The following is a 17068-nucleotide window of genomic DNA, read 5'->3' as shown; positions in this document are numbered from 1 at the left end:
GCCAAGGCTTCTGTGTCACTCAGATATAAAATGCCAGGATGTTTTTCTCCTCAGGTAGATGAGAACTGGCTGATCCCAACACTGATGCACAAGCTGCCAACTGAGCCCTGTATGGCTGCGGATGTTTCAAGGTATCCTGCTTTCTTTCTCCACCAGCAGTTTTACGGCAAATCTGAGCTTCTGTGTGTTGCCAAAATGCCGTTCATTCCACAAGTTTCAATAACACACTGTGTGTCAGGGCTGACTGGGGATGCATCATCTAGAAGCAGTGGAGCCACAACAAAAGTTGCAAGAGAAGGCAAAGGGAGTTCAGTCAAGGAGAGACTGGCTTTAAATTTGAAACAACTGGGCAGAAAGAATCATCCAAAGAGTCATCTGACCACAGCCAGAAGAATTTCTTCAGGGGAGCTGCAGACAAACAAAAGAGATCAATTGTTGCAGTAGTCTCATACTGATAGCCCTCTTACACCAACCTCAGGGGAGTCTCTTTCAAAGATGGAGAACCACAAGCTTGTGAACCAAAGCTCAAAAAAGAGTGAATCAGTGGTGAAGACCAGATCTAGGAATAACGAAGAGGTGCATTTTACTCTAACTTTCACACCTGAAGCTCTTTTGCTGCTGCAGCAGAGAAACAGCGAGAAATACCATCGTTCTGCTGCCAGAAATGCTGCAGGTGGTCTCGGTGCTTCTGGAAGCACCACTGATTCTAGAAGACGGAGGCAGGAGTCAGTACCTCAGAGGAACAGCAGAGCAGCTGGTCAGAACAATCCTGATGCTCCACTGGGAGACATAAGCTCAATTGTAAAAATCTCCCTCCTTGATGAGAAACACAAGTATGACAATGTGAACTTGGGCGTGGATGAGCAAGTGGTGCTGAAGTGCACTGAATGGCTGCGTGGATTGGAGAACACACCCATAACGGTGGCAAAGAACTTAAACAGGACTGTGAGCAGTTTGAAAAGTTTCTAAAGGGGAATTTAAATAGAGGTCTTCATATATAAAAATCATCTCTGTGTTGGTAAATGTCTGTTACATGTTTTTTTTTTTTTTTTTTTTTTTTTTTTTTTTTGCTTTTTGCACTTATATAACATATTTAATGTACTGGATGCAAAATTTTATATCTGTTTGAAATTAACACCGGTCAGCAACCTGTACAATGAAATAGATATTTTGCTTCAAATAATAGAATAGTAAAAACATTTGTACAGCCTTGTTAGACATGAAAATATCAAATTGTAAAAATGCATGGCATTTAAACATATTTGCACATAATTACATAAATCATTTTAAAAACTATGTTTAATAGTAAAAAGAAAGAATTAATGTACTTGAACCATTGACTATAAAAGTCTCCTATCATTTATGGATTTATTTTGATGAAGCTCTAAGGACCCTAAAAGAAGGCAATGGTTGCTTACCTCTATCCTATTGGTTGCCTGGAAACTGAACTGAAATGAAATTAGAACTTGTAGCAGGTTCTTGGAATAAAAGTTGTGGTTTATTGAGGTATGTTATTGGGTTTAATGTACGTGTTGAACCTTAGCAGAAATTTGGCATTATGACTAGAAATGACTATTCCATGACAACAAAATCATTTCCTGTTAATACTTGATATTGTAATGATAGGCAGCACCAGCAGGTGGTGATCCAGGCAGATCGGCAAGGGTGCGCGGGCACACGAGGAAGTCAGACAGGACTAGGTTATCAATGAGTGTACTATGACCGCTGGAGTTAATTAATAAAGAAGACATCTTTAAAAGACTTGGCATCCTTTCTGGTACTACAAGACAAACATTACAGATATCTTCTGTGTTTATACGAGCCAGTTACAACTACAAGCCACAGTTCTCAGAGAAAATAATCAGACAAAATGTAAGTAGTTTAGTTTGTGATTTATCAGGTCATTTATTTATTTTGTTGTAAAGTACTATGTAAACAAAATAAAATTTATTCTTCACAATGACTTTGGGGTCATCATACGAGGCAGCTGTTAGTTTGAGGACCATTTTTCTTTGCTTTTTATTGAGATATTCTCAGTTGAATTAATCTTCGAATGCCTTAACTTGTTTTTACCAATATTTACCAATGCCAGCTGACCAAGTTGATTCATGCACCTCTTGTGATTTCAGTGACCTAAACACCTTTTCAATGCAGTTTAAAAACATTGTATTTTGTTCATTCTCCATTGCCCTGCTGCATTTTTTCTGCAAATTAAAAAAAAAAAAAAAAGACTGATTACATATTCAAAGGTATGTGTTACAGTCAACAATGCTCTCAAAGGGTTGCTGTAGTGTCCTTAGTCCTTGATGTGGCTGTCGCAGGTTCGATTCCTAGCCTGGTGATCTTAGCCTCATGTTATCCCCATTCTCTCATTACCCACTTTCCTGTCAATTCTCTGTCAAATAAGGACCGCTACAGCCAATGAAATCTTAACAAAGTACTCTCCAAAGCAGCGGAGTAGTAAAGGCAAAAGAAAATGTGTAGTTTTTGTACAGCTTGGATTAAAAAAAGTAAAGTGAAGATATTTATTAAATATATGTGTAAATCAGTACAAACAACACTGAAACATTTGCTTTTAATAACAGCATAAATGTAATGACAGGTTACAAGCAGAGATTTCAGACAAGGCAAAGAGAAAAAGATAATTATTTTAATTATTTAAAGTTTAAATAAATTACAACGGTTATGCTGTTCCCTTTTCTCCTTACTCCAGAATTGGCAGTTAGGAATTTCAAAATAAAGACCTCAATATTTCATGGACTAGAATCTTGGAAAAGAGGGTTCTACATTATTAATGAATCTAGGAAGTCACAAAAATGCAGTGATGTTGGCTTTACAAATTAAAGTTTCAGAATAAACCTTGAAATAAACTTGTCTATATTTCATTGAATAGATTGTAGATGTATTCACAAATAGAGTGCATCAGTTTTATGAAAATTGGATTGTTATTCTTTCAAAATAAAGCTTAGACAAATTTTTTAAAAATAAGAGGTTTCAGTATTTCATTGTTTAGATTTTTAAAAACAGGTCACAAAGCTAATTAAGCCAGTGACAAAAAGGAGATTAAATAAAATCACACAATGTCCTCCACATAAAAACTACCAAAGAACTTCAACCAGACATGAAAAGATATTCTATGTATCTTAAAAAATGTCTAAATATATTTTTCAGTCATTTTCCAGATAGATTTCAGCTGAAATAGGTTTAAATCAACCATGCAGATCCAAACAAGCCAGACAAAAAAGTATTCATTATGCTTTTGGGCATAATGAATGTTTGTCAGTTTGTTTTGGAATGTTTCTAGTATTTTAGTTTTTACTGAAACCTGTGAACATGAAATGTTTTTTCAAGACAGTGGAACTTATGCAATTACAGTCATATTTTGATTCTAAAGATAACATTCAAACATTCTGAAAAGGTTTTCCTGAGTATATATGCAAATGATAAAATTTTTAAATTTGTTCTGTGTGAATTCAAGTTTTCGTGGAACCTCAAAGCCAGAAACAAGCTCTAAGAATCCAATACAGTTTGCGCCGGAGGCCGGCCATGTGTTTCACTAAAATCTGCAAATAGCTCATCACATAGATTTACTAACTATTATTTTAAAGAGCTTTATACAGTTTTCATATTAAAAAGAAAAGCAGGGAAAGTGTGGATTTTGTACCTATTTTCTTCTTTGCTGCTAAAGTTAGCTCACTCCCTGTAATCAGCTTTGTGAGGAATTAGATGCTGGCTTGTCTCTTGTCAGACACTCCCTCCTTCTCATATCAGGTGTGCTAAGCATCAGCTTATCAGCCAGAGTCAAATGTTATAACATGTGTGTTTGGTGTGAGTGTGTCACTCAGTGTGAGATTCCATGTGAGCTCTTAAACAAATGTCTGATTTTTTCCTTTCCAAATCTTTAACAACTAACGACAAAAGAAAGGAATATATTATAGAATAAACCTAAAACATTTTTCTCTATCTGGTAAAATACCCGATAAATATAAATGAACAGATAGGTTGGCATCACTTCCATCGGTTGATTCGCAGCAACTGCACATAAGCCAGCGTCAAGCAGACAGTAATGATTCCCAGCAGAGCCACATGGTTCTTCCAGAAACCCCACACAGAGTAGTCAATATCCAGGCTGTCCAGAAATACCTCTCCACGGACTCTGTAGCACAGGGAAGATAATATTGTTTTCATTGAGAGGATGTTTCTGAGGGTTGCAATCGAACCATTGCATTTGCACTCACATGGTATTGTTGCTGTAGAAAATCTGGCCTTTCATCTCATTGATGTATACAGCCTAGGAAAAAAAAAAATTGTTGGGCTGAATTATTACATCATTACACATCTTGCCTTAATCACCTTTTATTTGTTTAGTATCTTTATTGCACATGGTTAAAGTGTGATTTCCCACATTTTCAGACATTATAACAACAAGCCTGAAAGTTTTTTGTTGTTATTTAGTCATATAGATCTACACAAAGTAATGCATCATTGTAAAATGAAAGGGGATGGATGCATTTTAGCATTATGAATAAATTAAATATGTAAACTGACGTATGCATCTGTCCTCAGCCCTCATTCTTGTTTAGGAAGTTGCCTGATTAGTAAGTTGAGTTTAAGTATGTCTGTGCATAGTTCACTCTCAGTCAATGTTCAACTATAGATTGCCTGCAGTCTTGCAGAATATTTATGGACATCAGAAGTTCGGTGAGGGAAAGTAGCTGTTCTGTGATTGGAAAGTTGTCGTTTCAATTCCACCTTTCTCCTGTCATGTCATTGTGCCCTTGGGCAAAACACTTCACTTTAAGATATCCACAGATCTCTGTATCGCTGTAGGAATGTGTGTTTGTGAGAGTGACTGAGTAAATGGAGCACTACGATAGAGCTTTGAGCTGTCAACGTGAGTCAAAAAGTGGTCAGTCTTGCAAAGAAGAATGCTCTTTGTTCAGAACATGAACAAAAAAAGAGCCCCACCACGCTGCTAATCATTTGGCATCTTCAACCTGAACAATATCCACTGTGAAACATGGCGGTGGCAGGCAGCTTCACACATCATATTCATTTGATTAAAATCTAGATATATATCAAATTGATAATTTGGGGCAAAATTGGACATTTTTGTTATGACTGAGTTTTTGAATGTTAGTATTTAAGCTGGTAGAGATTCACTCTAAATGCTGTACATGCAGGAAAACATGATTCTACTAAGTATTGATTGGATGGGGCAGTTCTCCGCATATGCGAGGCACACTTTTCAGATTTTCTATTTGTAAAAACAGTTTGAACAATGAATTTTTCTTATACAACACAGCTATACAACACAGCTATGTGTTATTTGGTGCTAGTCTACTACATTTAATCAGTAAAATACACCAAAATCCGTAGCGGTAACAAGTGAAAAATGTCATGGAGTAGGAATACTTTTGAAAAGCACTATATCTTACATTTAGTCCATAACTGAAAATACTGATCCATTGCAACCAAGACAACCAACTCAGCATGGAGTTGAGATTGACGAGAAAACCACCAAAGACCTACAAAAGAAAAAGGACAAGATAAGATCAGGAGTGCCAAAGAAGAAAAATCAATCCTGTTCAGAAATCAATGTTAATATGTATCCTGAACATTTCAGTGCATATGTCCTGGAATCTTACCATCATGAAGACAAATGGGAGGGCAATCAGGATGTTGGCCATTGCGAATGTAGATACGCTGGCGGAGACCAAGAAAGCGAGGCCAACTCCTGCCATGCTGACCAGAGACATAGTCATGGCAAAGCAGAGAAAGGCCACAAAAGCTGGCTTCAACCCTGAAAACATACAAGAGCAGGTAAACAGGCAGGTTCTTCTACAAACCAAACCAAATAACCTGGTTTGTAGAAACTCGGTTTCTACAAACAGCTGTCATTGCTGTTAGAAATGACAGCAAAATGTGATTAGATCCATTTACTGTAAAGATCTATATCTAAGCATCTTATCTCATATAATTATTTTGTTTATATCTTACCCTGATTCAAAATGAACAGTTAATTCCATTTTTGTGTAGTCATACGAATTGTACAGGTGACTGTGACAGAGTCCAGATGAGGTCACACAAAATGAAATTTGCAAACTAATTGCAGTCATGGAGGGACATGTGCTTACATTACTCTTCTTGTGTTAATGGGGGTTACATTGACAGAAATGTGCCTGCAACAAACAGGTCCATGTCTATTCTGTTCAACGCAATGTGAGAAGTTTAGATGCAGCGAAAAGATTTCAAGACATTCAAGATTGTCCAGCAGATCCTGGAGCATAGGGCTGAACATTTTGAAAGCAGGTAAGTAAAGGCGTGAGATGATCTCCATGAACAGAGGCTTTTCGCACACCAGCCCCTAAACAAAAAACAACAAAAACAACAAAAAAAACAAAGACTCCACTTCTCTGCTAGACAGACAGAGAACTGAAATTCTCCAGGAACAGAGTAAACAAATGACTGGTGAAATGTAAATTCTCCAATGATCTCTTCTTCTATTCTTTTAGACACCTGGAAAATCATTTTGTTTGAAGAAAAGAAAAGTAAAAACCTGAGTATTTTGATAATTTTCTAACAAAGATGTTTTATACAATAAACATAAATGCTAAAACAACACATAACGTTTGCGCTGGTAAAACATGACTATAAATTACCTATGACTATAAATCCATATAAATGTAGAATTAAACAACTACATTTAATAACACTAAACATTTAATTTAAAACTCAAAGTTTCAAATATGAGTCGTCTATTCTAAACTTGCAGAAGTAGATTTTTAACATGAATTCTTACTCTCTAAATTTTCACAATTTCAAGAATATGAACAGATTAATAACCGGTGTATGTACTCTGTGTGTAAGCGTGCTCAGATGTGAGTATGTTACCCATCATGTAGTAGGCGATGGCTGAAAACACCAAGATGGGAACGATGCGGTTGGGGAGGAGATCAGCAAAGATCTTGGACAGGAAGTAGACAGAGGTTCTGTAATATCCACTGGAGTTCTCATGACTGTAGATTAATAATAAAAATAAATATAAAATAAAATAAAGAGTTTTGATTAAAATGACATAAACAATATTTTATTTCTGTGAACTAAAGGGTGAGTGTGTTTATATTTTTAGTTTGCTTTGTAAATGAATAAAAATGTTAATGATAATAAGATTGTAGATGTGGTAACTAGGCAGCATATTTTACAGAACTATTTATTGAACGAATGGAGTCTTCATTCTTGGCATTATAAACAACAAATGTCTGAAGATAAAAAAAAGAATAACTAAACATAAAATGAAACCTCCATACTCAGTTTGAAAAGGAGCAGGAAGAAACCAATGCTCATCAAATCCTGCCCCCATGTGACTCATCCAACATGCACACATTATGCATTTCAGCTTAGAATATGACAGACACACCATTGTTGCCCTGGAGGATATCACTGGACAGAATCGACCCAAAAGAAAAAAAAAAAAAAGAAAAAGAAAAAGAAAGAAAAAAGCTACAAATAATACCCCTAAGCATTACTAAGACATAGGAGCTTTATTTTGAAGAACATGTCTTTATGCTGTAGCTTAAGTGGGAAACTAGAATGGGAAGAAAATTATACCCTGATCTCAATGTGCTTAAACAATTCACATTAAACATTTTATTGCTGCTTACATGAAGATTGCTCTTTCGTTGATAAAGAGTTCGACAGCAGAAAGATTCCCAAAAACCATGTTTATGATGAGGAAGAAGAATGCGCCACTCCTGATTAATGAAAGAGATGAAAAAAATTAATTAATTAACACTGATCCATCATTTCAACATGTTGGCTTATTATTTATTCAATTAAATGTTTAAATTTCTAATTAATGTTCATAATATTTAAACTATGCAATTTTACTTCAAAAACCTGTGAGGCATTATCTCAACTTGATTCTTTCCTGTTTACTTATTTACTCTCAATGCATAGTCACAATAAAATTAATAAAAAACCCTGCCATGTTTATTTTCATGTCATGCAAGTTAAAATGGATCCTTCAAAAGTTCAGGTTGCACATTGTTTATACCTGTTCTGCAAACCCTCCGGTAGAGTCTGAGGTATCTGGTAGTAAATAAGTCCCACCAGAATGGCAAAAAAGATATTGAGAGCCAGCTGGGCATACGAGGTCTGCGGATTCCTGAGAAGGTTCAGCACTGTTCTTCCACTTACCACACGCATCTGTCTCACACACACAACAGGGATATCTTTTTATGGCCATGACTGGGTTCAATCAGCAGATAAGCAAGCATAATCATATAACAGGTGAATGATATGTTTCATATCTTTGTTTTCATAACATCTTAATTGATCGGAACAGAACATCTGTCAGTCATTAAACTGAGGTCATGGTTTTTTGAATTAAAAAAAAAGAAAGACGCATTTCTCAAACACAGATCTGCTGACCTGATAAAGGAAGGATGTATTGTAGTTGGCTGTCTCTTCTATTCTGTTGTCCAAATCAGTAATGCTCTGGTTCATCTGGTCCAGTTCCTGCATTACTTTCTGGTACAGACTAGACTTACGATACTCCATCGCCAACCAGTTCTTGCCCTCCTCTTAGAAATATAAAGACATGAGTGCTAAGTTGAAGACAAATATATACATACATATGGATGTATGTATGTATATAAATAAAATTAATAATAAAATCAATTAATCTTTTGCAACAGAGTCCTCGTAAGAAAGACCTATGCATAAACATCCAGAGCGCACACACAATGGGAAAATACAACACTGAAGCTAAATGATGAGCTATCAATAAGACAGAAAACATATAGAAAATATTAAAAATTATACATATCCGAAAAAAAAAATTATGAGGCAATCAGTTGCAGACACACAGTTCTATTAAGACTTTTTAGATTGTTTGATATTTTTAAAAGACAGTAGGGAGTGCTTGCTTCAACAATAAAGCACCATTTTCAGGGAAAAATAATCCATCCATCCGTCCGTCCGTCCGTCCATCCATCCATCCATTTTCCAACACCCTTTTCCCTAAAGGGGTCGGGAGGTGCTGGTGCCTATCTCCAGCTGATGTTTTGAGCAAGAGGTGGGGTACACCCTGGACAGGTCGCTAGTCTGTCACATGGACAAACAACCATGCACACACACACTCACATCTCGGGAGAATTTAGAGAGACCAATTAACCTGACAGTCATGTTTTTTTTGGGGTGTGGGAGGAAGCCGGAATTACCCGGAGAAAACCCACGCATGCACTGGGAGAACATGCAACCTCTATGCATTAAGACTTCAGGCCGGGAATCAAACCCAGGACTTTCTTGCTGCAAGGCTGTTGCTGAAACACTGTTGTGTTACCAACTGCACCACTGTGCATAAAATAATGTTTTAGGAATTGATCAACTCACATGGTTTGTAATGATTTGTCCTTGTTTTTGTACCCATAGAAAACATGGGGACATGATATACCCAATACTAGTGCTTTTAAAGTTAAAAACTATTCTATATGGTCTGGACTAATCTTTACCTCGCATAATTGGTCTAAGCATTTTTCAGGAGATTATCAATATTGTTTGCAGAAGGTTATGATGAGTGCTATTTAGTGGTGTGGCAGTAAGGTTAAAGGGCAAGAATATGTGAAAACAATCAATTTAAGTTTTTTGCATTTCAAAAAAACTTAAATTTAAAATAACTTTTTTGTTTATTTAATATCTAAAAGTGACGAATATAACATATTTACATGTTTGTGATGAAGTGACAGATTGAAAGAGAATGTATGTTTGCCTCAAAGTCATTCAACATCATAGATGTTCAGTCTATGAACATACAAATCTCTAACTGGATGTTACCAGAGACGATGTTTACTTCACAAAAGTGAAGTACTTAGGTCTGAGTAGACTTCTGTGATTACTGACCTGATGTTTAAATAAATTAACTGGAAAATCATGTATGTAAATCTCCTTAACTGTCATGATGGCTGGTGTCCTCCTGGACCTTTTGACTTACATGTTGTGAATGTGTTGTGAGGGTGACAGTTAAGGGGTTGAATCACATCATAACAAGATACACACAGTATCTCATGAAAATACTGAGTTTCACTTTGCGCTTTGTGGCATTCTTCTTTCAGCATTTTTTATGAACCTTTAAAGTGTTCCAAATCTGGACTTTTAGAGCAGACCAACATTTTATTTGAACATCAAATCTGAAAAGCTTTAACCTGCTAAAGAAAATATCTAACAAGTTATTACAGTTTTGTTATACTCTGAATAGGTTAATGGTATCTATTAAGTGTTTTTTTTTTAGATGTAGTGAAAAATATCTTTTAAGCCACAAAGCAGGGTTTCCCTAAGTGTATTTTAAGCCTAATGGGCCACCAGGCTTTACTGTGTGAAATTGCGTTTAAAATAATAATATGCTGTGGCATTTTTTTAAATATTTTATCATCATCTTATTAGTGATTAGTCTCTAGATTTTTGTGCATTTTGCCTAGTAAGTTCACTGCAAGGGCAACACAACCAAACCTGCTGATCCTTTGAAACTGACTGAAAAGACATGAACCTTCATTCTGCTCCTGTCTTAATCACACCTAGTTTAACAATAAAGCTCAATATGATGTCCAGCTCACTTTAGCTGCAGTTTTGGGATAACAAAATATCAGTGATCTTTAGCAGATTAGCAGATTAGCAGAATTATCGATTTAAAATGATGATAGCATTTGATGATGCATATACAACTTACAGAAAAACAAGTTTTATTAAGCTCGCCGCTGTATTTTCTTTAAAATGATAAGACATTTTATTTAAATTTTATTGTATTTTCTTTAAAATGATAAGACATTTTATTTCCAGCCACATCGAGGACTAAGGAACCTATATGTGAGTTGTGTTTTAATCTCTGTGCCACCACCGCACCCCAACTTTTGACATCTTATAACACAAAAACACAAAAATACAGTAATTTGTTTGACTTATCTATTTTCTTGCTCACAATTAGATATGCTTTAAACATAATATGATTTTGCTATTTTGAATAAATTACCTGCAGTCTGTGGTCGCTTTCTGGATGTTGCCTCTCCATTTGCGATATCCATGAAGAAGTCAGCAGGGTTGTTAAAAGGCTCAATTTGATACCCTGTCAAATAACAACCCAGGTTTTTTACATTACATGAAAAAACTTGTTTGTGTTACATTACTTGTTTGTGTTTATGTTACATACCGATGTCTGTAAAATATTCCAGGGCATGATCTGCTGCCCCTGCGTACACAATCTCTCCTTTATGCATCAGAGTGAGGTGGTCAAACTGCTTGAAGATGGAGTAGCGTGGTTGGTGGATGGAGAAGATTACAGTTTTATCTCTTCTGGAAAGTCTGAAGTGTTGCCACAAAATCAGGAGACATATGGACATTTGATTTGTAGCAGATACAAATAGCAGAAAATGGTTTCTGCACTTTAGCATTTTGCTACATGCTGCATCAGAGTCTCATTGGTTTAAAAGCATGTGAGGATGTGTTATCAATGGGTTGATGTGTTATAACTGGGTCATACTTGTGCAGCAGACCAATGATGCAGTTTGCAGTGTTGGAATCCAGTCCTGTTGTTGGCTCGTCCAGAAACAACAGAGAGGGAGAAGTTATGAGTTCCATTCCAATGCTGCACCTTTTCCTCTCCCCTCCTGACACGCCTCGCAGAAACTCCGTTCCTATCTGTGTTCATAGGGACACACACACATGCACACATTCAAAAACTGTCAGTAGATAAGGAACAACATAAAATGTTTCCATGATCTTTATTTTTTCATTTTTTTGTTGACTTTAACTTGTTTGGATTTCATGTGTTGGACTAACACATAGTATAACAAAATTATGCAAAGGATGAAAATAAACATCTGAAAATGAAGATATAATTGTATTCAGACCACCTGAAACTTGAATACAAATATATTGTACCCACACCACCTGCTATAGACACGGGTGGTGTGGGTATGTTTTTACCAGATTAGCAAATCTAGAGACTCAAAATTGACTCATTCCATGCATGATAGCTCAAGCTCAGCTAGAATGGAGACTGTCTGAAAATCTTTGGCAATACTTGAAAATTTATTATGAATTATATTTAGTTGTATGCCACTCCATAACTGGTGCAGAGCATGTTTTAAATGTTTTCCTGCTTGAGTACATCATTAGAAGGTCCCAGCAGATCTTGGTGCTTCATGAGCTAATGAAATGCTGGAAGGTGAAACTCCTAAGTGTTTGGTCTTTTGCTGCCTCTGACATGTTCAAATCCAATATAGACTTCTGTCTACACCAACTTTTGCAAGAGCTGTACTCTGGTTTCATGGCCTCATTACAAATCACAAATCATAGACCAAAGAAAGATAATTTATTAAATGCCAAACAACACCTAGGTTAGGAAGTGCCTAAGAACATTGTTTATCCACTCATAAAGATATGTGACTTCTGGCAGTTTGTTACAGCACTCTGCATAAATCATTTCATTCCCATAAAAGCTTTCAGGGTGTATTAAGATCTTGAAGTATTATATCAAATGTTACTTTAATAAAAGTGAGCTATATGTTGCAAAATTTGCTTGTGCATAGACCTCAGTACCTTAGTCTCAGCACAGTCCACTAGGCCCAGGTCTTGCAGGATGGAGTTCACTCTTCCCTGTTTATCAGCAGAGGAGTAATGCTTTGGGTTGAGACGCAGGTTGGCACTGAAGAGGAGGTTCTCCCTCACACTTAGAGTGCCCATCAAGATGTCATCCTAATATACAATCAAAAAGATAACGTAAGAAAACCAGCGTTATTAGGTAGGGAACTTTGCACGTGTGTTTTCCTACCTGTACCACATAAGCAGAGCTGAGCCTGAGTTCAGAAGTGACAGCTTTGCCGTTCACTTGGACTGTTCCTTGGCGAAGTCCAGCTGGATTTTTTCTACCTGCTATCACATCTAGAAGTCTGTGCACAGAACATAAAACTTATTTTTAGAATTTATGCACAACTGAAATGCATTTGTAACAATGCACTTGAATGAAAACTTCTTACGATGTTTTACCACTTCCTGTGGCTCCCATGATAGCATTCATCCCTGGTCTCATGATGCCACTACAAAAACATATGCAAGTTCCACTTTTTTAAGGTACAATTTATTAATATTATTACAATTTCACAAAAAACAATAAAAAAAAAATATTTGGTGATATTACCTAATTTTCTATAATACAATGTAACCCAACCATTTGACCCTTTCCTTGAAAATATTTAATACAAAAAGTGAACAGAAATATAATATATTTTAAACTAATTTTTTAAAAATAAAATGTGGAATGATAATCTACAGTATGTTTAAATATTAAATATGAATCCATTAAATAGAATTCTTGTTATGAATTCTACTTCTTGTATTTCTTAAACAAGTACATTTCAGGCCAACGAATCAGTAAAAATGAGCAACACAGACCTTTAGTTATTTTTTTATAGATAGGAATAAAAAAAGCACTATAATCAACATTGTCTAAATGTTATATACCACTGTATTATAATTTAATCTAATCTAATCTAATATAATATAATATAATATAATATAATATAATATAATATAATATAATATAATATAATATAATATAATATAATATAATATAATATAATATAATATAATATAATATAATATAATTTTCCTCTGCCTCTTGCCTGTTGACCACTGGAGATACGGGCACCAGCAACTCCTGACCCAATGAGATAAGGGTGTACAATAGCACAATTTTTATATATTTTCCTACTTTTTTTAAATCTGTTTTAGCTTTGGGTGGAATAGAAACATGAATGAATGTTGGTGGATTTACTGTGGACCTCATTTTTTTTTTGTAGCGGGCCTAAGGATGATATTTGTTGTGATTCAAAACTTGATGAAATAAAGAAGATATGCAGTAAAACCAGCCAGCAAGCAACAATAAATAGAAAAAAATTTATAGAAATGTAAAAACAAGGATAAATTCAAATACATGAGTGTCGGTGCTATTAGCTTATAAATTAATATTCTCAAATGTTGAGACCTTACCTTACATCTTTGAGGATATGTTTTTCAGGACCTATCTTTCGGCAGAACTTCTTCTCTTGAATAAAGTAATGCAGCCTGGTGAAAGTAACAGTCGGCCCGGGTTCCTGGAAGGAAGCTTCAATATCAGAAACTGCCTGGTCATCTCCTTTGGTCATCTTCACACTCTGCAAAATTATCAGACAAATATGAAGGGAAAGTGCAAAATGTAGACTTAGGTTTGAAATAGCAGCTGAAGGACAGTCTGATGCAGAAAGTCATGCAGAATGAGAAAAAGACAGCTGAGGCAGTTTGTTAAAAAGTGTTAGTCAGGGAGACTTTTGGACTTCCTCTTCCTTGAATCTGTACATCTGAGACCAAACAGGGACATGGCATCGAACTTTCCCCTGTGCATCTCAATAGTAATTACATCCAGAAGGCAATAAAGGCTGTTAGTTAAACAGTTAATGATTACAATTCACAGTGACTGTGCCTGGCTGTCTGCAGCTTAACTAGAAAGGCCTTTCTAACACACTAAGATATTGATGATAGAAACATAGTGGATAATCATAATTGAAGCTGTTTGCAAAAATGCTAAGTATCATTACGAAGAAAACATAATGAAAAATAAATTAAAAAAATTACATAGTAAAAATTATACAAGAACAAAGAAACAAAACTGGATTTGGTTGAAAAAAAGACCAGCATATTTGGACAGAATTTAACAGATAATGATCTCTGGCATTACTGGTAAAAAAAAAAAAAAAATTGTACTATGAATTATTGTGAAGGTGAGAGCAGTATTTTAAGGTATTTTTATATGTGTGACAGCTTCCCATATCTGTCCCGTCATGCACACCCAGAGGCCAGCTAGCTGAATTTAAAATGCTGTTTACTGCAATGAATTGTCAACAACACAAATAGCGCAGTGAGCATCCCTACTGGTCTACTGGTCACTCTGTGTACACAGTAGAGTGCTGAACAGATTGTGATTTACAAATACTTGTTACAATGAGGTTTAACAACATATTTTCCTGACCTTTGATTGTATAGTGGTTTTGATTGATAATACATCTTTAAAATAAATGTAATACAATTTGATCTTTCTTTTACAAATGAAATAAATTAGAAAAATAAATGCAGACCGCAGTCAAAATTAATTATTAAATTACTTAACAGCACCTTCTGGTGCTTTATAGAAAATAAAACTGGCCAGTCTTGTCATAGAAACAGCTAACAAACAAACTGACAAACTGACAAATACAACAGACAAACTGGCAAAGGTAACAGACAAACTGACAACATAACTGACAACATAAATTACTGACATTTAATGTTATGAGTGGTCAACAATGAGTGGTCAACAACACAAATAGCACAGTGAGCTTCCCTACTGGTCCACTAGTCACTCTGTGTACAGTGACGAAACTCCACGTTAGTCTTTGAACACAACTACCATTACTATTCAGAAAAGAACCGGATTTGATGGCTTACCACAGTAGAGTGCTGAACAGACTGTGTAGAATTTTCAGTTTTCCTTCGTATTTATAGGCAACCAGTAGGGGGCGCCAAAAACCACTAATCACAGGACAATCATGAAACATATTTTAGCAAGAATTTCATTTGTATGGCTAGTATCCGCAGTGATGGCATAGTTACTTTGAAAAAGTAAATTTAATCAGATTACTAATTACTCCTTGAAAAAGTAACTTAGTTAGATGACTGACTACTTGATTTGGAAAGTAACTAAGCTACATTAAAAGTAACTTTTTAGTTACTTTCAATAGCTGCTAACAAAAACGCTACACCACCTGTGAAAATGACATTGATATTTGCCAATACTTAATTGCTAACTATTTTATGATCGTAACATAAACAATGTATATCAAATTATCTGGTTGAACTGAAGGAGAGATTGTTTAATGGTTACAACAGTACAAAAAGAAAAACATTAGTAATTTGTGTGTATTTTTTTGTTCTACTGTTAAAGTGATTTCCATAAATAACTGTAGTCTGATTACTGTATTTGAAATAGCAACACGTTAGATTACTCGTTACTGAAAAAAGTGGTCCGATGTCAGTAATGCGTTACTGTATACCTGTTACATATTTGTGATGATTTAAAACATTTGTGTTTCATTGAGATTTTTTGTGATACAAAAATCTAATGTACACGTGAAGTGATAAGAATAATCAAAACTTTCAAAATGATGGTGATTTAAAAAAAATATTATCATAATGGATATTTACCAAGTCATATACAAAATTACTTATTTGTTTTATGTCCAATCATTCATCTGTCCGTCCATTTTCTAACAAACACACTCACAACTATGGAAAATTTAGACCCATCAACCTGACAGTCATGTTTTTGAACTGTGGGAGGAACCCGGAGTACCCAGAGAACATGCAGAAAGACCCTGGTAATTGAACCCAGGACCTTATTGCTGCAAGACAACAGTGCTACTAACTGCGCTACTGTGCAGCCCTCAATTATCCCCGATTATAATTAATTTTAAAGTGAGTACTTCAGTTAATACGTGAAACGGTTGGCAAAATTGTTTCAAAGTGAAATATTTAAACAGATGTTATTTTAGAATATTGATGTAAAACTTTGAATAATGATTTTCATATTAACTGTATATTTATAGATCACTGCTCTAATAATAAAAGCATAAATTTACTTGGATTTGTTTTTAACTTGAAGTAATTTAAGAACCTGTTTTCTAACTGCGCTACTGTGCAGCCCTCAATTATCCCGGATTATAATTAATTTTAAAGTGAGTACTTGAATTAATACGTGAAACCGTTGGCAAAATTGTTTCAAGGTAGAATATTTAAACAAATGTTGTTTTAGAATATTGATGTAAAACTTTGAATAATGATTTTCATATTAACTGTATATGTATAGATCACTGCTCTAATAATAAAAGCATAAATTTACTTGGATTTGTTTTTAACTTGAAGTAATTTAAGAACTTGTTTTCAGTTTTACTGAAATTATGTTATAGCTATAGTTATCTAATAACTTGTTCATTACTGGACTTTG

At 35.1% G+C, this 17068-nt stretch overlaps 1 protein-coding gene across 1 annotated transcript; it reads right to left on the bottom strand.

The window, feature by feature from the left end:
- Positions 1-2559: 2559 nt before the first annotated feature.
- Positions 2560-14398, bottom strand: abcg2b (ATP-binding cassette, sub-family G (WHITE), member 2b). The gene is made up of 15 exons (XM_055056501.1): positions 14044-14398; positions 13032-13091; positions 12827-12944; positions 12595-12750; positions 11534-11691; positions 11204-11355; positions 11027-11119; positions 8434-8585; positions 8057-8208; positions 7665-7754; positions 6895-7019; positions 5649-5803; positions 5439-5528; positions 4239-4291; positions 2560-4156 (listed from the first exon to the last, which is right to left on the bottom strand). Exons 1-15 carry the CDS (start codon positions 14196-14198, stop codon positions 4009-4011), a joined length of 1857 nt encoding a protein of 618 aa, XP_054912476.1. The 5' UTR covers positions 14199-14398; the 3' UTR covers positions 2560-4008.
- Positions 14399-17068: the final 2670 nt, after the last annotated feature.

The sequence above is a fragment of the Poeciliopsis prolifica genome, unplaced genomic scaffold, assembly GCF_027474105.1.
Source record: "Poeciliopsis prolifica strain line A6 unplaced genomic scaffold, Auburn_PproV2 SCAFFOLD045, whole genome shotgun sequence".
Taxonomy (NCBI): Eukaryota; Metazoa; Chordata; class Actinopteri; order Cyprinodontiformes; family Poeciliidae; genus Poeciliopsis; species Poeciliopsis prolifica.
The sequence above is the reverse complement of the archived record's forward strand: the minus strand, read 5'-3'. Positions and strand labels throughout refer to the sequence as shown.